This window comes from Corvus brachyrhynchos, unplaced genomic scaffold, assembly GCF_000691975.1.
Source record: "Corvus brachyrhynchos isolate BGI_N302 unplaced genomic scaffold, ASM69197v1 scaffold178, whole genome shotgun sequence".
Lineage (NCBI taxonomy): Eukaryota > Metazoa > Chordata > Aves > Passeriformes > Corvidae > Corvus > Corvus brachyrhynchos.
In genome coordinates this window covers 1860044-1884051 of record NW_008239304.1, presented here as the reverse complement: position 1 = coordinate 1884051, position 24008 = coordinate 1860044, and the positions used below count along the sequence as shown (strand labels likewise).

Below are 24008 nucleotides of genomic sequence, written 5' to 3'. Positions count from 1 at the left end.
TCTTCTAAAGACTGAATTAATTAAAGTATGATGAAGGATTCTGAGCTTTCATTTTAGATTACTTACTATATACATACTTAAATTCAGTGGCCAAACTTCAAATCAAGAACCTTGTTCCTATCAAATCAAAATGTCTACAATTTTTTTCACTGAAAGAAAAATCTAAAATTCTGACTAAAATTATTTTAGGTTCAAGATGTTTTACTCCAAGTGAGAGAATGTTTCATTTCTGTTGCCAGTATCTTCTAAGAGAAGAAAGGGATTTGAAAGGCTAAGCTTCTGACTGTTAACAAAAATAACCATCAGACTAGGAAATCAATCTGTCTCTCTTGTTTGAAAGCTTATGCCAAAATGCACTTTAATGTGGTGGTTAAGGCACTGTTCTGGTAGAGAAGATGTAGGAGAACCCTGAAGCCAAGCAAGACTGCATGGTTCTCCCTTATAGACCAGATGGACATCACTCAATATAGTGTAGTACTTGAATAAATGGCTCTTCTGTTATTTCATTTGCTTCATGAATCTTGTTTCTGCACATCAGCAATCACTAACTACATCCCAAATCCCTCTCAAAACTTCTACACCTATCCCCTACAAAAAAACCCCAAGAAAAATCCATAAAACCCACCTCTGTACCTAAAGTTTTAATTAACAATTTGTAGTTCATTCAGACTAATCTTCCAAGGTGGTATCTCTTCAAAAGCTACTTTTTGAGCGTATTGGTTACTTCCTATCAATTGCATGTCACTAAGTGAAGTGAACTCTTAAGTACACTTAAGATTATGATGCAAGTTAAAAAGCAGATATGTAAACCAGTTACTTTTTCCTTATATACTCCATTTTAATCTGTCACACTGATTTCCAAGTTGGGAGCTGCTTAGTATTTTGTAGATCATGTCAATCATTTAAAATACTGCATTTTCATGATTATTTAATTATTTTCTACTGAAGTGGTGCTCTACCAATTTGTATCTAGTACAGAGGGAATGTGAAGTAATAGGACTGTTTCGTGATTAGCAGGCTGATTCCTTCCTGTGAAAGTTCGAAACTGCCATCTGCACCTGATTTTTTTTTTTATGGGGCTCATTAAGCTAAAGGAAAAATTAATACATCCCTGTCTTCATTGTGCAATAGCCTTGAGGATGTTAAGATATCCAGAAGGTATCCTTCATAATGTGCATGTCATCATGTTCTAAACTTGCAGGTCATGCACATCTTTAACTCCAGTGCACCCTCTTAGTTTTGTATTTTAACACTGGAACACTGCACTTAGCATGCACATGTTGTTCATACAGAAATTCAGGCAGGGTTGACGTTTCCAAAATTGAAACTTCCATATTTTATCCCACAGATGCCTTAAAATATTTGTGTCTATTTTAGTGTTTTTGTATGCATACTCCCAAATAGCATAATTTCAATGCCATGCTGAATGATTTCACTAGAATTTAGACTACACTTCAGTTGCAAACCACCGTTTTAATTACAGCACAGATGCATGTAGATGTGAGTAAAAAAATAAGATAATTTGGATTATCTTTAACCACTATGTTAATTTCTTCTTCCCTATGCTATGATAATGTAAACAGCAAATTAAGGAGCTTATTTTGCTGAAATAGTTATCTAAAAGAAATAAATGTTAAACGTTAATCTATTTCCTCAAGTTTTTTTTATTACAGGCATTAACATAACTGCTGTTCTCTGAAATTTATTTCATTTTAATGTCATATCTGAAAATATGCAATATCTGTGACTAGCAAGGATGTAACTTGCTGTTCTGTGTGCTTCTATGTTGTAGTGTGTTTGGATTCTCATGCATCTGCTTTCCTAGATTAGTGTCTTTCCTAATGTTACAGATCTATTTTCTTTCTGTGCAGTAAAGAATGGAATTTTCCTATTTTAGACAGCACATTATTCAATTCTCTTGGCATATGCTGCTCTCATTTTTATTGGCTTATTTGCTTGAAAAGTGCTTCAGTGTTCTGAGAAATTTTTGGGTTTATATTGTGGGATCTTGTTTTCAAAACATTTCCAAAAAATACGATCTTTCACTACTTTCCTATTGACATTATACTGATCTTAATGTGATTTTGGTGGGTATCAATTTGAATTTGAGCAAATATTCCTGGCAGAAATTTTAAGAGGGTTACAAGAAATTTAAAAGTAGTAGAGATGAAAATATTGTCTTAAGCATCTTCATATGTCAGGTATCACAATATGGTCTGTCTAGGAGAACCTAATGGTACAAAAAGGAGTACAAAGAAGACAGCTTGGACAGATATAAAATTACTGGATAAAATTTATTCAAATTAACAGGCAGAAAGCTTTAATCAGTTTAAATTTTACTTTTCACTGAGCTTTTTAAAAGCAGGTTGAGAGGCCTGTTCACTGAATTTTTAATATCTTTCAGGAATGGAGATTCTGCAGCTGGGTGGGGCAACCTGTTCTGGGGCTTAACCAGCCTCATGATTTAAAAAATACCCAGGAAAACACAACACAAAAAAGAAAAATCAACCTAACTCCTTTTCTTCCAGTCAGATTTTCCTATGTTCCTACTTTTCCTTGTCCTACTGCTACTCATTTTCAAGAGCAGTCTGGCTCACTCTTCTCTAACCTCACATTAGGTAGCTGTGGACTGTAGTAAAGTCTCCCTTTTTTTCTTTCATGGCTGAACAAACTCAGTTTTCTTAGCTTCTCCTTTTATTATCACATGCTCCAACCTTCTGATGATCTTGGTGGCTCCTTCCACTGGACTTGTTCCCCCATTCTCAACTAGCAGGAGAGTTACTAAAACCTTGTGTGTTCAAGAAGTGCTACCAATCAAGGGGCTGTGCCTGTCAGGTCATCTAGCAGCCTCCAGGCAGGATGAACACCCTTGCCTGGTATGGAGGCACTCCAGGGCAGCTGCTCTGACCAGCTTCTTCTGGATAGTCCATGAGGGGGGTTTAAAATGTTTGCCATGAAATTTGCTGTTTTGAAGATACTTGGTACTATGTAGTGTTATGTTTTGATTTAGTAGAGACATACTCCAATATGCTGAAATCACAACACAAGCATGATATAGCAGTTGAAATACACATTTAGATCACTGTGAAGAAGTGATTCCCATTACTGATCTTCATATGCCCACTGTCAGGATGGTGGGCATCTCTAGTTCACCAGGAAGGAGTGTGTGGGCTAAAGCCCTCTCGAGCCTATTGCTCTCTTGAGAGCTCCTTCTGTTGGTTTTTCAGTTTTACACTTTTGTGGGACTGAGCCGTGTCACGTACGTACTTCTCCCCCTACTGGCCTGGCTAGCTGGGAAGACCTTACGTGCTACTAATTATTTTAGAAGAGGCTGTTTGCATAACCTGATGACTTACTATACAGCCATATATCTAAAGCAAAAGTCACCCTCCATTCCTCCTCCTGTGGAGATAAGTTCGGTTTTCTTTATACAGCTAGATGCTCATTCTTGTATTTCTTCTCCGAGTTCATTACCCTTGCCCATCTCCTCTGAGCCTTCTTTCCTTGTAGAGGTTTGTTCATCAGTCAGGCAGGCTGGATCTCTTTGGGACTGTTGTAAATGTGTTCCTTGTGAGCTGATGGGCCTGTGAGCACCTGGAGAGGTGCCTGCCTGTACCAGCTGCTCCTCACCTCTGAGCTCAACACATGTTTCGCTCATGTGAGGTGAATGTGTCTAGCTGAACAAAAATGAATAGAGTCATAATGCTGTCAGGAAAAAAAGAGGGAGAAAACCTGCAGGCATCATTAATACCCTCAGCCCTGACATACTCCTGGCAGGTACATGAAGGGCTACAAGAGAGACCAGCAGCCTCAGATACAGGTTGATGATCTAGTTGAGTTATTGAGAAGGGCTTGATTCTACTCCAGTAAAAACACGGAGCCGAGTTCCGGGCCTTAAGTGGATCTGTCCTGACTATGCACGTGACCTTGCAGGTAGATTTTAAAACAAATATTTGCACTTGGTCACAGTCCTTTGTGTTTCAGTGGGGTTGGAAAAATGTATTTGGCGTGGTGGGTGCAGAGAGCTTTGGGAATAGGCATGTCACTGCAGGAAGGAGAACCAAAAGGAAATAACCAGGGAAGAGGCTTCATAGGCTCGTAAGGGTTAAATCATTTGGTCTAGGAAATCTAGCAGTCATTCTGAGATTCATCACCACAATTTTGACACAAAGAAAGAGAACACGTAATATCTTATTTGCCATCTGTAATAATAATCTGTTCAGTGTTCTTTGATTTAAAAAAAAATAATTGCCATGATAAGAAAACATTTTCATAGAACGAGCAATCAGAGATTTTTTTTTCCACCTCTGCATTTCTTGCAGTACAAAGCAGTATGCGCATTACAGTATTTTTGATCTTTAAAGGAAAGTTATGATACCCTCTACTGGCTATTTTTGGAAATAAATCTGAGCTAAAACTGACCAGTTTCAAGTCTGCAGCAGTTAAACTTAATCTGTACTGCAATTTTAATGTAGTCTTTTTTTTTTTCTTTTCTTTTGTTTTTTTTTTTTCTTATGGATTTGTGGGGAGTTTGGGTTGTTTTGGTATTTTTCCCCCTTTAGTTCTGTCCCTGGCTTCAGCAGAGTGAATCTGACTGTGATGGTACTGTATTTTTGAACGGAGGTTGTTACGGCTTCCGGACCAACAGTTCTATAGGTACAAATGAAAATAGCTAGATGTTATCACAGCTCTTGTTGCCTAGTAACCAAAGCCCAATGTGTAATTCAACGAGATAAATTTGATGCACTTTGCCTTTTCCTTTCTAGCAGCAGAATATAAAATACATTTAGATTTAAATGTTTTGTTTTCTGATAACTAAAATGTATTGAAATCTCTAACTTTGCAAGCTCAGTTACAGTAATCTAAGAACTGGTGTAAATTTCCCATAATGAAGAGTGATCTGGTTCCTGTATCATTTCTGTACTGTTCATTTAAGTATGCCAGTGTGACTGTGCATACAAATATTAAATTATTTTCTCCGTGCCATTCTCATTTCACCTTTCCATTTTGTATTCTGATTTGATGATGATTTTACATATTTTTCTACTAGATCCGTTTATGCAGTCAAGGACTGTTCTCAGAATTATTTGCTCAACTATACTGATAACATGCCTAAAATTATCTAGGACTGTCCTTGAATTAGTTACTGAATTTTTGAGCAGATGTGAAATGTTTGCTTCATTGGGACAAGTTGTGTAAATAAATACTTGTAGTAGATTTCTAGAATTTATTTTTGCTATGTAAGTTAATAATTATATCTTATCATAGAATTAACTATCAAATGAATTTATCTACTCAATGTTATAACTAATCATACTCTAGTTCTGGTAATATAAATTGTATTGGTAATATTATCTTAACATTTACATAAACATATGCTAAAATAAAACGAGTTCACTGTACTATTTCAACCTTGTAATTAATAACCTTTAAGCTTACTAAATTTGTTTGAATTCTGTGACACTGACTTTTGTGCTTATTACATACAGATCTTCTCCACTTAGTTAGACTTACTTAATATTTTCAAGAATTATCTAAAATTTAAACTAATTTTTAAGTATTTTTCTTAGCAATAGTTTGTATATTTCACTGCAATCACATTTGCGTCTTTTTTTCATGTCTCTTTCATTAACAGTTGATATTCAAATCAAACTCTTGTTAAATGTATGCTCCTTCATTTTTTCCTGTCTATATTGATTGTCAGACATGCCTGAATGATCATTCTTCCAAGAAGGTCACAGACTTCTGTGGAAGCTGAATTCTGTCCTTACTGGAATCACTTGCATAAAGATGCTTATTTTTGATGCTAACAAAAAAAATGGTACAGTGTCCAGTGCTTGCATGCAAACAAGATTTGCATATTCTATCATGGTCTAGAAGCTTTCTTTTAAAGAATATCTAACATTGAAGGCTTGGAAATGAGATGTAACTATGAAATGCTGGGAAATGTAAGAAGCGAACTTGTGAATGAATATTGGGAAGAGTTTAATAAAGTGTGAGAGCTATAGTTTGTGGAATTATTTCCCCAGTGAACACAATGGTAGAGATGTTTCTTGTTATTTTAAATGGTATCTCTAGGGAGGTAAAATCATGCTCATGTTGGGTTTTAACTTCTTCAGTTGCATAATGCTGAAATCTTCCTCTCTGTTTTAGTCTTGTTTTTTTAATGGTTTATTTTATTATCTTAATATTGATGTTACTCTTGTATAAGCTCAGAATTGCATTGGGACATTAACCAGCTGCTGTTTCTCCTTCCAGGTACTGCTCCCAGCAGCTGGTCTCTTGCAACTACAGGATGTGAAAAGGACTTGCTGTGAATTTTTGGAATCCCAGCTTCATCCTATCAACTGCCTGGGGATTCGTGCTTTTGCTGACATGCATGCATGCTCAGATCTCTTGAGCAAGGCCAACACATATGCAGGCAAGTTATCATTAGCAGAGCACACAGCTTGGTATCTGTCTGTGTGGATGGGTTCTATTCCACTCAACCCCACCCAGAGGAACCCGAGTTTTATCCAGGATATTGCAGACATGTATCTCCTGATGAAAACTACATTTGATATGAATGTCTTCAAGAGAAATAAAATGTGCTGGCTGGACCACAGTTATATTTAAGCTGAATGGAGCATCATCTTCTCAGACTGTTCTGACTCTGCAGGGTCCAAGCCATTTCTAATCCAGAAAGAAGCTAGCTTCCTGTTTAAAATTTTGCACTGTCACTTAGGGTAGGAAATCAGGAGAGAAGAATTAAAATTCTGACAACTACCACAAGTCAAAGTATGTAGGAATTACATGGAGGAAGAAATAAGAAAAAGGCATTGGGAGGAAGGGTAGCCCCTGCACTACACTAGGGAAGAAGCAAGAAATGTAATGTTGGGTATTATGTTATCAACTTATCTTCTGGAAATCCTGCTCATCTAGCCCAAGACTTTAAATTTCTTACTATAAAGGGTACCTATAGTCCCATTCACTTGAATCTTGTATTTCATCTGTCTCTGTAGCTGAACTATTTTCATGCTTGGTACTAACCTTTTCTTTCCTCTGTAACCAAACCACCTCCAATTTCTGTAAAATTCCCCCCAAAAGCTTCCCTTATTGTCATCATATTCTTGGAGTACTGCCGGCCTGTATGACAAGCTGCCAGCTCAACTCCTACTGTGTATTTGCTTCATCTGTGGAGTGGATTTTTAAGCAATGCACACTCTGTTCTTACTCTTGAGATAAATATGCTGTGTATAGTCAGGGTGCACAGTCAGGTCCACTCTCTGCTCTGCCTTCCTTCATCCCTAGCACTCACAGGCTTAGAATAAGAGCAATACAAAAAAGAGAATTAAAAATTAAATGTTTGGATAAGGTTGTAGAAAAAAATATATATGACTGCATTGCTTTTCATAACTTTCCTAAAATGTACAGTGACCAATTAGCATCATTAACAATTAGTACAGAGTTAAAATTGAAGATTTTCCTGAAGTAGAGCGCTAAGTGCTTCAACTCAGGTCCAAATAATAGGTTTTTTATTGCCTTGAGTAAATTTAGCACTCAGAAAGGCATGGACTTTGATGAATGTTTTCAGGTGTCTTCATTCCTAGAAATTCTGTTTTCTGGTATAGATTTTCTTTTAAACTCACGGGAGATTATAGTATTTCTATCAAGAATGATTGATATATCAATTAAAAAAATTCAAAAGCTGCTCAGATTGTTTTTGAAAGTACTAGCTTTTGTAATGCATGCCTTACTCAAGAAGTTGTGATGTGTGCATGACTGAATGACTTTGTGATATTTCTATTCAGACATCTATGCCAAAAGTTTTAATTAAATCCTTTTGTCTTTGAGTAATACACTATCAAATCCAAAAATCTATTATATTTTTGACCTTTTGTGCAACAGGAAGCAAGATATACATTTATTAACTGGAGTTAATGTTCAGATATTTAATGTTTTAGGGAACACATTTTGATACAGCTGTTGTTTAATTTTGAGTTTTAAGTTATTTTTTCCAACTTCTGTCCTGACTGGGCCTTAGTCACTTCTAAACTAAACTTCTAAACTACTTCAGTTACTTCTAAGCAATCTTTGTTCAGTTTAGTAGCTGAAGCTAATATTTATATAGATTAGTTTCTAGAAATATAAATTCTAAGACCTTGGCAAGACCTTGAGTGCAGTATTGGTTAAATGGGTTTTGAGACTCCAAGAATTGTGTCCACCTGTTAACTCTCCTTCCCTGGGTCATTTTGTTCAGGCATCCTTTGCTGTGCTCAGAGAGTCTCTGCAAGCAGAATACAGGCAGTTGAAAAGAGGAGGGAAGCTGTTTGTTGGTCCTAGTTGGGACATAGAAGATGCTAGGCTGAGCACCAGAATGCTCAGTACTCCTCATAAAAGGATGCCGAGAGGAAGCATTGGCCCTCATTTCTCCTTGGAACTGGCTGATGATCAGTCTTGCTGAATTTCTGTCTCCTGACTCCCTGATTTTCTTTCATACAGTTCTGTACCTTTTCAGGTCAATGTTTTTCCTCTTGAATTTTCAGGCTACTTGCTGCCTGTATCTCAGCCATCACAGCTTCTTTTTATCCCCCGTTCTTATCTCAAATGGCTCTTTGTACTTTGTCACAGCTTTCTTACAACTGAAAAAAATTTTCTGAGAAGTCTGAGCCAAAAATACATGGCTGTGCCATTTCAGAGTTAGCTTTGTATCACAGGCATCTTAACTCCCAGAGCACACATTTTGGGATTAAGGCTCCAGAAATTAGAATGAGTACAGAAAAGGATTATTAGATTGAAAAAAGCAGTGAAAATATTTCCCTGCTAGAGAAAATGAAAAGTATTTTGATTTTTAACTTCTCCCAGTCTTTATTTTGTTACGCTTGCTATTTTAGATTTAGAAAAAAGAGGCAGGGAGATAGTTCTGCTAATAGACAATGATAATATAAAAACAAGTGGATGCAAATGGATCAGAAGTTATTAGAAAAGTGAAACTCTGGAACTTCCTTCCAGTGGGAATGAAAACGCAACTTCCATTAAAATTGGAGCTTCATATTCCTATGGTAGGTTGGTCCTTTGTAGCAGAGAGCAAGATTTCTAGGAGAGTTGTTTATATGCACCTGTGATTCCTATGGAGAGATCTGAAAATAGTGGACAATTGATACAGGTTACTTGGAATGTGCTTCTGTTGCAAATCAACTTGGAGATGCCACCTGTTCTTGTGATGTTCCAGAAAGCAATCCTGCTCTGGGTCTTGTTACACTTGCACAGTCAGAGACTGTACAGAGGAGGCCTCTCATCCTTGTTTTAAGAGGATTCCCAGCAAGAGTATGTGGCATGAGCACTGGTAGTCTGTCCTCAGTTTTAGTCTGGAATATGTCTTATGGAGCGTTAAAGGATGTTCACAAAAGAGCAATTTTTCCTGAGAAAGTGGTGCATTATATAGGTGTTGTAATGTTATGTACAACCTGAAGATAAATTTTTAAATCTTAAACTTTAAATGAAGAGGGGTGTGCCGTCTTGGACTAGAGAGACCTTTGCTCAGTGCGTATGTCCTGACACATTTCTTAGTTTTAACCAAAGAATAAAAATGTATTTCACTCACTGCATAGGGCAGTACAGGCTCTGGAAACTTTGGATGGCCTGTGGCAGAGGTGTCCTTTGAGGCTTGGCACAGTGAACCTTTTTGGCTTTCAGCATTGTGCTGAGATATTGAAGATTCTTTTGTTAGGGACTCCTAGTGTGTGTTGTGATACAGGAATTGCTGCATTGTATTGGACTGTGGGATAACAGCATGCTTGATTGTGGAGCTCTTAGTCTAAAACTTGAGCCCTGGAACTTGGAAGCATGCATGTCTTCTGTAGACTGTTCTTGTGTACGTCCGTATGCCTGGCATGGAAAGGATGTCATCGTCAGAATCGTTCCTACGATTCTATTCTGAGTAGCAACGTCTGTTGCTATGCTGCTGTTGCCTTGGCTGTTGTGAATTTCATGGTGTCCTAAAAACCAGTTATTTAAGCATAAAATTGACAAATAAATCAGATTTTTTTTAAAAAATGTGATTCTGCAGTTTTAGCTTCTGCTGGTTTTCCAACTAGCAGAGCTTGCATCTATCCCTCTGCAACAAAGCTGGGGTTCCTGTTTGACCTTAAAATAGGCTGTTAGCGAAGGCCTTTTGTCCCAAGCCAAAAAAAAAAATCACAATGTGACATTGTGAATTGAAGCAATGATTTCAAAAACCCTAATTCTTTCTAATACTTCTGTTTCATCTGCTTGAGAAACTGTCATTTTTTTTTTTTAAGTGACCATAAGGCTTGGATCTTTCAGAGCTCCCATGCTGTGCATTGCTCTAAAACAGTAGGTTATCCGTTCAGAAAGAACTGGAAACAGAAAGTGCTGGGATGCTGCAGCTGGTTTTGTAGCATTATCACCTTGAAAGGTGCAGGTACTCCATTTAGTTTTAAAAAAGATCATCATTTTTTTTGTAGAATACAAGTTGTTGGACTAAACCGACAAAAGACATGAAACTCGATATATTTGGTTGTGATATTTTGTTTCACACATGAATGTATGTTCAATTACTGTCACGAAAAGATCTAGGGAATATGAGCAGGTTTTCCCTTTTTCCATCTGTAGATTCTGGCACTGGTAAGCTGTGGCAGTTTTTTTGCCATACACCTTAATGTGGCTTTGGGAAGATCTGTTCTGACTGTAGATACATAAATGAGTGAAAAAGTGTTTGTGAATTAATCCATAAAGGTTTAAAGCATAAAAGGTCCTGTGCAGGTTTCAGATGTAGTTTTCCTTCCTACGTAATTGAAAAATATAAAGTTAATGTTAATATCTGTCTGGCCAGACTGTGTGCCTTTTGGATAGAAGAGGTGTCAAGTGCTTTTTGCTGCCTGTGCATGTATAATCCATAGCTCCAGACTCATAACAACAAATACCAAAAAGTGGTACATTTACAGCTGCCATTTTCTTTCTATGCTCTCCATGCTGGCATTGTTTATTGTACTTATAGACATTTTGTTACTAGCCCCTTTCGTGTTGTTAAAGACTTTTTAGTTTATCCCATCCTACTGGCACAGGGCACACAAGGACAGCTCTTTAGCTATTCAGATAGAAACTGACTCAGTTGCAAAAATGTGAAAATCTGTTTTTCATATGCAATTGGAACAGATATTTTAGAAATGTCCTAAAATGGATTTTTTTTTTTTTTTTTTTAAGACAGAGTTTAGTCTTGATAATAAAGAAGTAGGACTCTACTTGCTTAGGAAGCGGGAATTTAGAAGCCAAGCCTCTGCAGCTCCTAAGCCAGCTTGCTTCCAGGCTGCCAGACTCAGGAGCCAGCTGGCTTCAATTTCTGGGTAAAGAGGCAAGAAATGGGGCAGGATTCCAGTACAAATTTGTCAAAGTTGCATACTGTGTGGAAAATTCTGATTTGGGAAAAAATAATTATTTTATTCTCTCATGGAAACTTCCATCTGGGTAGTTCTCTCTTTGCTTCTCTAAGAGATGTTCATAAAGAAAGGAGTATGTTCCCCAATGCAATAAATAAAAAACAAGATCATTTGAGATTTTACAGGGGACAGATGCATGAAATATTTAAACATTTAATCATATGTTTGATGTTAGTATCTCCAGATTATCAAAGCTTTCAGGATGTGAGCAGTAATATGAGATAATACAAATCCTGACCCAGAAGGCAAAAAAATCTGCACACCTCCAGTACTATTTTTCACCGTTATTGGGAAAAGAGGATCTAAGTGTGATTTCTTGAAATTTTAGTACTGAATCATGTTATTTCGAAGATGCTGATATCCTTCTTGCTAAAAGGATGCAAAAAGTTTGGATTTCATAAGCATAATTTTTATATAAAATGAAGCATTCTGTCTTCAACACTTGAACCAGCATTACATAAATTGCCCTTGGTGGATTTAATTGATTTTATATTTCCTTGTTCTTTTTCAGTTTTTAATTATTGTAAATAATCCATGTAGCTGTAATTGCAATTGGCTTTTTCCCAAATGTTATCTATCTATCAGTTACCATGGTCTCCTAGACAACAAGCGATCTGATTCTTACGAGACAAGTTATTTCACCTTACCTCCTTTTTGATGACTAAAATTTATGTAGAAATCTCCTCTAATTCTCTTTTGCCTGTAATTCGTTCACCTGAGGATCTGTAGCTATTGACTGAGTAGTTTGGTTTAGTGTTTCTCCTTTTTTCACTCCTCTTGACCATGTGCCTTGTTTTATGCTTTAAGAGGCTGGCATCCAGTAAAACAGTTTTTGTTCAAGTACTGTTTATTTTTTTGGATTCTCTTTTATCGTTTTCTTTCTAGCATGAAAACAGGAGACAGCCTCACATTCATTGTATTGCTTTGAAAATTCTCAACTTTTACCTCTCCTGGTTTAGAGGCTGGATCTCTTCCTACTTAGTGCATGATCTAAATCAACTTTTAAAAAGCAAGGCTGTTATATATGAGTCCATAAAATCAACCAGATATTTCTACTTTGTGAAATATATCCTGTTGGATGTGATCCACTGTTGCATCGTATTTCTCAAGGAGAGATGAACAATGCTTCAGAACCTCAGATTTGTTTGAGATGTGGATGTGTGTTGCTTCCCCTTTTTGCTTGCTTCTGAACTCAGCTTCTCAGTACGCTCAGGCATACTGGTTTGTGTCACCTGAAATTGGAGTTTATTGTAAAATGAATCTATACAAATTACCTTTCTCAATTGCTATTTGCAAACAATAAAACTCATCAGATACTTAGCTTGAGAAACTGCATACTTGTCTGAAAAGCAAACAGATACAAAAAGAATTGTAAAGAGTGGAAAAGTAATGGAGATGTTATAAAAATCAATAGTATTTCTTCTCATCCTTTCTTTCCCATTGCCTGAAGTACTGCAGAAAATACTACCTGTCCATGATAAGAGAGTGCTGCAGAATTAGAGGGACTTGTACTGATGATGATTGCATCTGAAAAAGCTGTTGTACCCTGCGAAGTTGAAAGATTAGACTTCTTGAGCTTAGGCATTCAGCATTCTTTTTTTTAAACAGCTTAAGACAAGTTTCTCAAGTCTGGAGTCTTAGTTATAGTAGTACTAGTAGAGTGATAGAAAAGGCTATAAAATGTTCTTTCGTTTGAGTACATTTGCTGGCCTCTTTTTAATTTATTCTAATTTTGAGAGAACTCCTAAGTTCTTAATAACAGTTGTCCCTTCTAACCTCTGTTAAGAATAGCAGAAGAAGGGGAAAAATAATTTAACTGAATGCTTTTTAAGCAAAAGAATGCCATAAAAAGCAATTTTAAGGAAGGGAGGGGGCAACTGGATAACTGAATGGCGACTTGGAAACATTAAATTTTTTCAGTTTTATTTAAGTTGAGGTTTAAAAAAAATTAGGAAAAATTACATACCTTCTGCACGTTGTAGAGATTGCAATATGCAGTATTTTTATGACCTTGGAGAGGCTCTGAGAGATGCAATAGGACTTGTTTGACATTGCTGGTTGGCTCTAAAGAATCAACCACTGTTCATGTCAAACTACAAGTTTAAAACATGCTTGTCAACAACATACAGAGTATACAGACTCTGGGGTCTTTTTTCTGTATTTTTGTGTACGAATTTAGCAAAATGAGACACAGGTAATTCTCAAGGACAAGTACTGAGATGAAGCAAGCATCTGAAAATTGCTACAATAGTTTTAGTATAATGTGTTTTAATATTTCAGTTAAAGAATCTTTAAATAGAAAAGCTGTTTGTGAGACCAAGCTTTAACCTATAGAAGAGATTTTAAGTCAGTGTATTGCTTCTAGATAGGGTAAAATAGCATGCATATTGAATCCTTTTCCTCTGTTTTCCCCTGCTGCTTTAATGCTTGTTATACCCCTGGATATGTGTCACACTCTATGTTAGCATATTTCTTTTCCTCCAAACAGAACAGCACTTTTCCGATGTTGTACTTAGTGAAGAATACCTCAATCTTGGTGTAGAGCAGGTGTGCAGTCTTATATCCAGTGACAAACTCACAATTCCCTCAGAGGAGAAGGTAAGACAATCTGTATCCCATTATTCTTTTTATCCTATTATGTGAAAGAGCGAGCTTACTCATACTGATCTTGTACACATTTTTTGGATGTGTTACGTGTTTCTGTAGCGAAATTAGGCAGGTATTATGCTCAAGTTTAAAGGACTTTTCCCAAAAGCTTGTCAGTCTGATGTTGAAAATTAGTCTCAACTGTATTAAATCACATTACCCTTTGGGAAAAAAAAAAAACCCAAGAACCAAAAGCACATTAAATGGAAATTCCTTCTCATCTTCAAGCAGAACAGCCAGAACACATGCTGAGTCACATCCACAGGAGTTTGGTTTACCAAGGGATAAATAACTCAAAGTTTGAAGAGCAATTATATGCCATTTACTAACTTTAGCATCAGCAGTCCCACAGAGGTATTAAACCTCTGTATGTATATGCGAGCTGTTTAGCCTAACTGAACAAGTGTGGGTTGCAGAGATGGCTAGGTAGCTTGGTATTACCTAACTGGAGTTTAATGTGTGTTGGCTCACCTTTAGCCTAGATCTCAATTTTTTAAAGCCGTTTCTGAAATACTGTATTCTTCAGTGAGCCCAGGGTATCTCTGTAAACCTCTAATGGTTTTCAGGTTGTGGATGTATTCATTTTGAGCTTTTTAAAAGCTTTTTAGAGCCTTATTGAAACTTTGAATCTAAGAACTATCTGCTTAAACAGCAACTAGCAAAGCTATGCTTTTGTTCCTGTAATACCCTGAAGGTCTGGATCTATCACTTAGATACACATGATGCTGCTTTTGTGGAGTATAATTAAGGCTTTAATGCTCTAGTGAATGATGAGCTACTGTGCAATGGAGGCAAAACCAGGCTTGGGATCACTTCTCCTAGTAAGACTCAGTGATAAGTCATTTGAATGGTGATGTGGCAGGTCAATTTTCCAAGAAAGGAAGAAAAATATGAAGACTGTAATAGTGCTGCTGCTGCGTTGTTTGTTTGCCTGGTTTTCAGTATCTCTGAAGTCACTGTGTGCATTTTGTCAATGTAGCACAGGTATCCTTGAAGCACCAGTAGAGGAGTAGATACAAAAAGAGACCAGATAATGCACCTTCATAATTTTGTAATTGATAAATATGGAAATACTGGGAGCTGTAACTGCTGTCATCTGTTCTTAACGTTAGGAGTTTTAGTATAAGCAAAACTATTTTTGGAGGCACACTGATGTTTTCATGCTTATGAATTTGTAAGTCAAGAAACTTGATTTGTTTGTTTTCTGGAAGGTATTTGAAGCAGTGATAGCCTGGGTAAACCATGACAAAGATGTAAGGCAGGAGTTAATGGCACGTCTGATGGAGCATGTTCGGCTGCCTTTGCTTTCCCGGGAGTATTTAGTTCAGGTAAGCAAAAAGGAATACTAGTTATTCTGCATGTGAACGTTTCTGTTCATTATTTTAATGCCAGATAGATAATTTTAAATTTAAACAACAGTGTCGATGTAGTATGTTAGTGATAGGAAAAGTAAACAAACAGCCACTACCACATACTCATGTGCATATACACACAGTGAGGTGAGGGATTGCCACACAGAGGATGACTTACATAAGTAATTTATCTATTTGGCTGACTGCATGTTATACCACCCTAGGAATCTGAACAATGTAATTCACTGAGATCAGGTTAGGTTTCATTTGTAATGCGATCTTTGATAAAGGATTTGTTCTCATAAGTGAATTTTCAACTTCAGAATTATATCTGGTTTTTAAGCTGATTAGGAATTAATGACAAAGGAACCATTCTTTTACCTGGTTCAGATAAAATACATTTTTTCAAATTTTAGAAGCTCATTTGGATATTTTGGTGTCAGGTCAAATATTTAAGATTGGCAATATGAGTTCAGTATTAAGATTGGTTAGTAGGTATAATAGTATGTTGGTAGGTGTTTATTTTAAAAATTCTGGTTTTGTGATACAAATCTCCACTTTGTGTGGGTTGTTTTGGGTATGATTTAGGCCTGTTTTGCCATTGTGTTCTGTTGTGGTTTTTACTGTTGTGGGCTGGCTTACTAGTTGTTTAAATTATTCTCCACTAAAAGTGTTCTGTACTGTCTGTATTTTAAAAATCAAGAAACGTGCCCAGTTGTAAGAAGAGTGTTTTACCTTGCCTATCACTGTTTCTTCCACTTGCTAATTAACAATCAGCATCTTCTGATTTTTTTTTTTTTTTTAGTAACTGCACATTTCCAACACAAATTCGTGTCCTACTGGTTAAATTATAGTCTAAAAAGTTAGATTACTCTGCATTTGAGTGATAGATCATAGGCTTTATTGCACTTTGGATTGTGATTTCTGTTTTACTTCCTTAACATGCTCAGACCTTTTTAAATTAATAAACCTTGTTCTATAAATAGAGAGTGGAAGAGGAAATACTGGTTAAGAACAGCAGTGCTTGTAAAGATTACCTCATTGAAGCTATGAAGTATCACTTGCTACCAACTGAGCAACGAGCATTGATGAAAAGCACGCGAACAAAATTGAGAACACCTGCTAGCCTTCCAAAAGTAAGACCCTTATTTTTCCAAAATATTTACGATTTCAAACTTCATTTTAAAAGCTTTCATGAGAGTAGGACTGTCTCTTGGGGTATTCCTGTAAAAGATTTGTACAAGAATTATTTATCATAAAAATGTAACAAGTGATTACCTTTACACTCCATACTACTTATGATATAGATTTTTTAGCCTCCCACCTACACAGAGCATCACCATTACCTGCCCTCCCAGAAAACATTTTTTAATAAGTGCTTCAGCTTTTGAGAAATATACAGTTATGGAGAAGTAAGCCTGTTGGAAAAAAAAAACAACAAACCCAACAAAAATACCCCAAACCAAAACACAGAATGACTGAAGCTTCTGCAATGAGACTTTTTATTCAATCTTTAGTTCATTTTAGCAAAAAACAAACATTAGATACTTTCTTCTTTGCAATGAAGTAAAGAAGTTTTCTCATAGTACTGTTGTGACAACTGCAGTAATGGAATAGGAGATTCAATTCAGCAGATTTAGCACATTTTTCTTGGAAGAACAAGATAAGACTATTATGGGATGGATGGTCACAGTTCCATTACACATCATAGACATTGAATTCTTACATCTAAGATCACAGTAGGATGTGAAGATACAGATCCCTCTTTTGTAGGAGCTTTACTGAGTGTGCCAGTTTGGCCAAATTTAGAGAGATATCCTCTGAGAGAAGGCACAACCACCCCTCCCCCACCAGGTTCGGGAAAAAATAAATTTTCCTCAAAGGAAAGTGAAAGAGATAAAAGCTATTTATTTAACAAACACACAGGAAAGGAAAATAATGCTAAATAATAAAATCTTTCCCTGTGGAGGAAAAAACTGGGAAAGTGTTAGAGTCCTCCCTTTTGGAGCTGGGGCTTGGCCCAGGATCAGGCCCTCTGTGCTCAGTGGAAAGTCCTCCTGATGTGCTCTGATACTGAAGCAGTCCAGCAGAAAAGGGAGAAAATCTGAAATTTCAGGGAAGGAAAAAACATTCAACTCTCAGTCTCTCTCCGGAGAAAAAGCAGCTGAACCACTGGCCAAAAACTGACCTGGGAGCAGCAAGCCGGGTGCTTCCTCCCTCCCCTGCCGCAGCTGGGAAAAATGTGTGACCTTGAACAAGCTGCAAACTGCTTTGAAAAAGTTTTGCTCAGTTTTTCCTTCCCCCTCTCAGGCTCAGTTTAGAGGCATAGAAAGGCACAAGAATTAATTCTGGGCATAGGGCAGCGATACGGGATACACATCATAAAGTCACCCCAAGACACTGAGATGCTAATTGCTACCTGCTTTTCTACCCATGGTATTTCCTCTGGACAAAATAACTAGGAATTAAATTTATTTTAAAAAATACCTAACAACTAATTTTGCCTGGTTCACAAGACTCCAGTTTCTAATTTAGGAGAGCCATCCTTTAAATATTTCTTGTACAGAAGCTTGCTTTATTTTTTAACACTTCTTTGAACTTTCAGGTGCTCTCTTATGTGCAAATAACTAACAATTATTCTTATCTCCCTGTTAGTTGATGATGGTAGTTGGGGGACAGGCACCAAAGGCAATTCGCAGTGTTGAATGCTATGATTTTAAAGAAGAACGCTGGCATCAGGTAGCTGAATTGCCTTCCAGAAGATGTAGGGCAGGTAGGGATGTCTAATTTTTTTGTTGTGGTTGGTAATACTTCAGAATTTAGGCATCTGTATAAAGCATTGTATGTTCTTTGGAACAGTACTTGAGATATTTATCTGAGAAGGGCTAAACCTTGCCTTCACTGATCATATGAATTACTTGCTAATGTGGAATGATACAACTTTGATAAGTTGTGCTTAATTTCTGCTTCAGTTTGTAATCTGTAGGATAAACTGCTTTATTACCTCCCACAGAAACAAGGGATAAATAAATTTAAATATTAATGCATTGTAATTTTGCTATTAAAATACCCTAGTATTATTAAATGAAATAATGTGAAGAAGTGATCATCCACTATTAAAAACATGAAAATGTGATCTTAAAGCAGCTGAGCGATTTAAGCAAGAAGAAATTCAGCAAGCATGGTATTCAGAAATGTGCACTGTTGGAAACAAAAAGTGTCAGAAATACTAGGGCTTAATCTGAATGAAGTGTGGTTCTAGGAGACTGTCAAAAGCACGACAAGTGTAGTGAGTACTGTAATTTGTGTCAAGTGTCTGCATACTTAGGACAGTACAGAATACAGTGAATAGGCAGAGAGACTGAAGCACTCGTCTTTCCTCCCCATTTCCCTGCTCTAGGAATGGTTTACATGGGAGGCATGGTTTATGCTGTTGGTGGTTTCAATGGCTCTTTGAGAGTTCGTACCGTCGATTCCTATGATCCAGTGAAAGACCAGTGGACAAGTGTTGCTAACATGCAGGACAGGAGGAGCACCCTGGGAGCAGCTGTATTAAATGGCCTCCTTTACGCTGTGGGAGGGTTTGATGGGAGTACAGGTATGTTTGCCTTAGGCATTTCTGAATGGTTTTTAACATAACTGTATCAAATTTTAATGTCTCTTTTTGCTGGTACTTGTGGTGAAACCGAGCATGAGGGTAGCCTGGCATCTTGTGATGTGGAATGTGCTTAAGTGGTCACATCCCCCTTCCTGAAAAACGCACTGTTAGCTCCTAAGAGTTCAGGCTTAATGACTAGTGAACTTCTGCCAAGTTCTGTTCCAGTATTCCTTCTATAGTCAGAGTCCTTAACTTGTGGAAGATCTGAGAGAAAAATGATCTCCTCTGTTTTGTCCTGTTTGCATACAAAATTTATTTCTGCATTTTCAGGTGTAAATATGATTATAAACAGCTTTTTCTGACCTGTGAGAAGGCTTTAGACATACACTGTTCATTCTCTACTTAGATGCATTAAACAATTTGTGCAGAAGTGATCCTTTTGCTGAGTAACTATTATAGAAGCATATATAGGAGAAAGTGTGTGACTTCATTAAAAAGAAAGGAAAAAATCCAGGGAAGAATTTTTCACAGTTCCACAAAAGTTTTCAGTAATTTTCCCATTTTCAGACACAAAGAATGGCTTGACTGTAATTACTTATCTCTAGGACATCAGTTGTGCTTTTTGTTCAGTAATTAACAGTCCTTAAAATGAAATAATTTGAATTTTCAGATATGAAGAGTTCCCTGAAAGCTAGGCAGTACGTTGCACCCAGATTTATAGGGAAAATGTTATATTGTCATCATAGGTTTGTCATCAGTCGAAGTTTACAACTTGAAGACTAATGAGTGGTTTCATGTAGCTCCAATGAACACAAGAAGAAGTAGTGTTGGCGTAGGTGTTGTTGGAGGTAAGTTGACAAATGATATTAAAAAGAATGGTGGGAAATGCAATCATTTACCCTACTAGTTTTTCTTACTTTTGAAAACATACTTCAGATTTATGTTTTTGCTCAACCTTGTAATTCAAATGGTATGAAAAATATGTAATCATTCTACTTGAGTTTCACCAGTTTTTAGCATAGTAGTTTTAAATTTTTTTTCAGAGCTTCAGCTATGCCTGAGGCCAGCTGAGGAAAAGCTCGCTAAGCTCTAGGTTACATATGTCAGCAAAGTCAGAGAGCTGATGTGATGACCTTATCGTTTGGTCTTTAGTGATGTAGCACTGCTGTATTGTCAGCTCTCTTATCTGTGGCTGACTTTGCTGCCTGCACGCTGGGGACAATCCCAAGGGCAGTGCCAGGAAAACTGCTGACTTTCCAGTCAGCTTGGTGGTCAATAGCCTGGATGTCACTTGCACAATGAAGGCCTGGCCTGGCTCCTGGGTCTTAAAACAGTTTTAGGTGTGTATGTGTTTTAACTGCATAGGAACCACTGCTGTTTGTAATCTGAAAATGCAGACTGTACAAGTGATTTTCATCTAAATTTATGATATTTCTAGGAAGCCTATTTGTGAGCTTCCAGTATTGAACATACTTGAATTAGCTTGCTTTTGAACAATGCTTAATTAAAAACCTTACCTCTGTATTTCAGCTAGGCAATTTAAAATATTTTGACTCCCATTGTTGTTGGTTACTGGGTGCCTTTACATCCTAAAAATGACAACAGCTTGTGGCATGCTAACCTAAACAGTTTTATAGAAACTCAGTAAGTGATTGACTGGTGCTGATTAGTAGCTAATCAGAGAGCGATGCCTTCCTCTTTGCCTGTGTGCCAGTCCCTGTGGGTGCATGAGCAGCTGGCAGGCTCCTTTGGTTCCCCCCCAGGTAAGCTGTATGCTGTTGGTGGCTACGACGGAGCGTCACGGCAGTGCCTTAGTTCAGTAGAATGCTATGATGCCAATTCCAATGAGTGGAGCTATGTCGCAGAAATGAGCACTAGGCGGAGTGGGGCAGGTGAGTGCACAAGGAGCAGCTGTCCTTGTAAAGATGAAAATGCATGGGTTTAAAATGTATCTAAAAATATAAAAGGTAAGCTAAAGTCTGAATCTAATGGGATGTGCTAGTCCTAAATGGCTGATACACAGTAGGTTATAAAAACAAAACGGTTCTACAGAATAAGATTCGGTCTGTTCATAGTAAATATCTCTCTTTGTTTTTTCATACTTTTGTATTTCTCCTCTTCCCACAACTTCTGATGGTTTTTAACATAGACTAACACTCATGGATTGTAATAATCACGATCACCTCAATTCTGAAGTATCAAAATCTATACAGCAAGGATGAAAAAATGTCTTTTCTACAAAGATCTCTTTGCCAGTGAGAGCTGATTATTCTAACAGCATTTTCAGGTTGACTTTACTTGTGAACTCTGACTAGGTTTCCACCTCTTTGGAGGACTTGTTCTGCATTCTAATTCACTGCAGGAAATTTTGTCCTTGTTCATTCTTAAGTTTGTATTACTGGTTTCATCCTATTAGTTCTACTTATGTACCCTTTATTTCACCTTCAGTATTTCTTCTCATCACCTGGTGTTTACATCCTCTGTACATGTACAGTCTACTACATGTTACTTCCTTTTCATTTAGGCAAGGTATATCCATTTATTTTTGTATAATCTTAAAAATCCCTTCTTTTTATTTTTGTGGATTTCTTTTTGCCTTCTTGCAATTCTGAGTATGTATATTTCTCTTTAAAGACATCTTTAAAAGTGCCTGTGGTATTCCACTTTTGTTTAATGAAATGATGCTTCCACAGCTCCAAATTGACTTTAGCATTTTCATTATCTATTTATATTATGGACTTGAATCTCATTTACTGTTCACTGTCCTCTATTTGTCTTTTGGTATTTCAGGTTTTTTCAACTTGCAGAAGTTGTTTTATTTCTCTAGATGCGTTCCCATGGACTTTTTCAAGTCAAATTCCATGATATTATTTTCTACATTTATTTTTTTAGTAGTTAAGTCACTTTTTTGCCAAGTACTTAATGGTGGTTTTTAGCAACACCCTTCAAATATTTACTGGTGATTGCATTAATGCTTCATAATGGGAAGAGATATTGCTACAAATCTGTATGGACTTCTAGTATGCTCAGTATATGATTAGTACTTATCCCAATTTTTCATCTTACCTTCCATTATTCTTTGTTAACTCTGAACAGTTTTTACCTGTATAATGATGTTTAAATTAGGTTCAAATAATTGCAAAAGAAATCTATCAAAGTACTAAATTCATTACTAAAATTAAGATAGTCTGTTACACTTCCATCATATCCTTACAAAATCAGCAAGCTGATAACTCTTATTACTAAAAGTCATGTTTCAGTTGTGTTTCTAAACTAAAATTGATATTAATGAAGGAAACACAATACACTGTACCTCAAGAAAACAGAGTTGTCTTGTGAAACTTCTAGTAACTCAGTCTGTGCTTCTTGGAAGTAAATTCTGGATTAAAAACTGGACAGAGTTGCAGTAAGGGTACTGGAAAATATTCCTGTCTAATATTGACAAGTTTTGAGAAAAATATTTATATAAAATGGGCAAGTTACAAGGATCATTACAAAGACAAATAGTGTTGGTGGGTTGTAACAAAGTTTCATTTTGCAGTCTGCCTGCACACACATTTTGTTTCAGCATTTGGGGTTTATTTTTTGATGCTCTTTTTTTGCAAATGGTTGTTGTGCTTGTAGCCTATTTATACAGTAGATGTTTTCAGATTTTTTTTAAATGTTGAATTTCTTCTACAACTCTGAAATTTAGTTCCTTAAATATACTAACTACTGGGATCTTCCTGCCCCTCTCCTCTTTTCCCTCGTCCCTGTGTTTGCTTACTCAACTGTGTTCTGCATTTTACCTTGTCCACTGATAAAAAAAATGGAGAGGAAAACTAAATGTAGACAGTTATTCCAGATTCATATAATTGAGTAAAATCATCAGCATTGTTCTGTGCCACTCAGTGTATTTACGTGAAAAATTATATTTTTGCATGGCAGAGGAGTGGGTGGTAATGTGAAAATTGTGACTGTTGATTGAGCTTGGCTGTAGAGGCCAAATAGCCAAACCCACCAGAACTGTTTGGACTGGCAATCAGTCCTGGTGGTGTTATGGGGGCTAACTAAAGAGAATTTTATTCCTGTATTAAACTTTTGGATGTCTGGTCATCTCAAGGAACTTAAGCTCATCTCTTCTGTTCCTACTGCTTCAGCTTCACTCAAAAGCAACTTTTCAGAGGTTAACCCTCAGTTACTCTTCTTTAGTACCCACTGCTTCTCAGTTGATCAATACAGGGACAGATCTGTTTCCAGCAACATATTGGGAGGAGGAACTTCAGATCCAGATATAGGCCATTTGGGAGGGCTGAGAGATATAAGACAGGGTCCTGAAAAATGGGCAGGGAAGAAAAATAACAAAGAAAGGAGAACTCAGAAGACGGCAACAAGAGGATACAGACGGAAGGAGCAAGAAATAAGGTAGGACCTGGAAACTGGGTGTGGGATTAAGGGAAAATGAAGCACCATGGAGGAATGGAGGACATTATTAAAAATAAGGAGCTATGAAAGAAAAAAGTGGCAATGTGGCAGAGGGAAAACTCTACACACAGAACAGGAAGGCCAGTAACTCTATTGAAAGCATGGGTGGGGGGATTTATATCACATCACATCACATCACATATTTAAACTGAAAATCATAGCCCTCCTTCTAGCTCTGTAATGTTTAATTCTACAAAAGATGAATGTTTTACTATCCTATCTAATAAAGTGTGATCAGGGTGGGAGAAAGAAAAGTTGTCATACTGTGCTGTGGCATGATAGCTAGAAATAATAGCAATAAAAGAGGAATTAAATTAACTGGTAAGGATATGGGAAAATGTTAATAGTGAATATCACTGATAAAGCACTAAATAGCATGATTTATAAGAGTGTCCTATCGAGAAGCTATTTTTCAGATTTACAGTACCAATTAGCTTCCATGTTTCCTTCCTCTCTTCCTTTAATTATTAAAATCAGTCTCTTTAATAAGAAAATTTAGTCATTTCAGCA

At 36.8% G+C, this 24008-nt stretch overlaps 1 protein-coding gene across 2 annotated transcripts in view; it reads left to right on the top strand.

The window, feature by feature from the left end:
* Positions 1–24008, top strand: part of KLHL2 (kelch like family member 2) — a 56801-nt gene that overhangs the window by 29250 nt on the left and 3543 nt on the right. The window contains exons 5-12 of one of the 2 annotated variants that reach the window (XM_008638589.2): positions 6259–6421; positions 13927–14036; positions 15296–15412; positions 16423–16572; positions 18092–18209; positions 18837–19034; positions 19781–19882; positions 20798–20926. In XM_008638589.2, coding sequence (XP_008636811.1) covers positions 6259–6421; positions 13927–14036; positions 15296–15412; positions 16423–16572; positions 18092–18209; positions 18837–19034; positions 19781–19882; positions 20798–20926 — 1087 coding nt within the window. The remainder of the gene's footprint in view (positions 1–6258; positions 6422–13926; positions 14037–15295; positions 15413–16422; positions 16573–18091; positions 18210–18836; positions 19035–19780; positions 19883–20797; positions 20927–24008) is intronic. The other variant, XM_017740618.1, reaches the window with a different exon arrangement.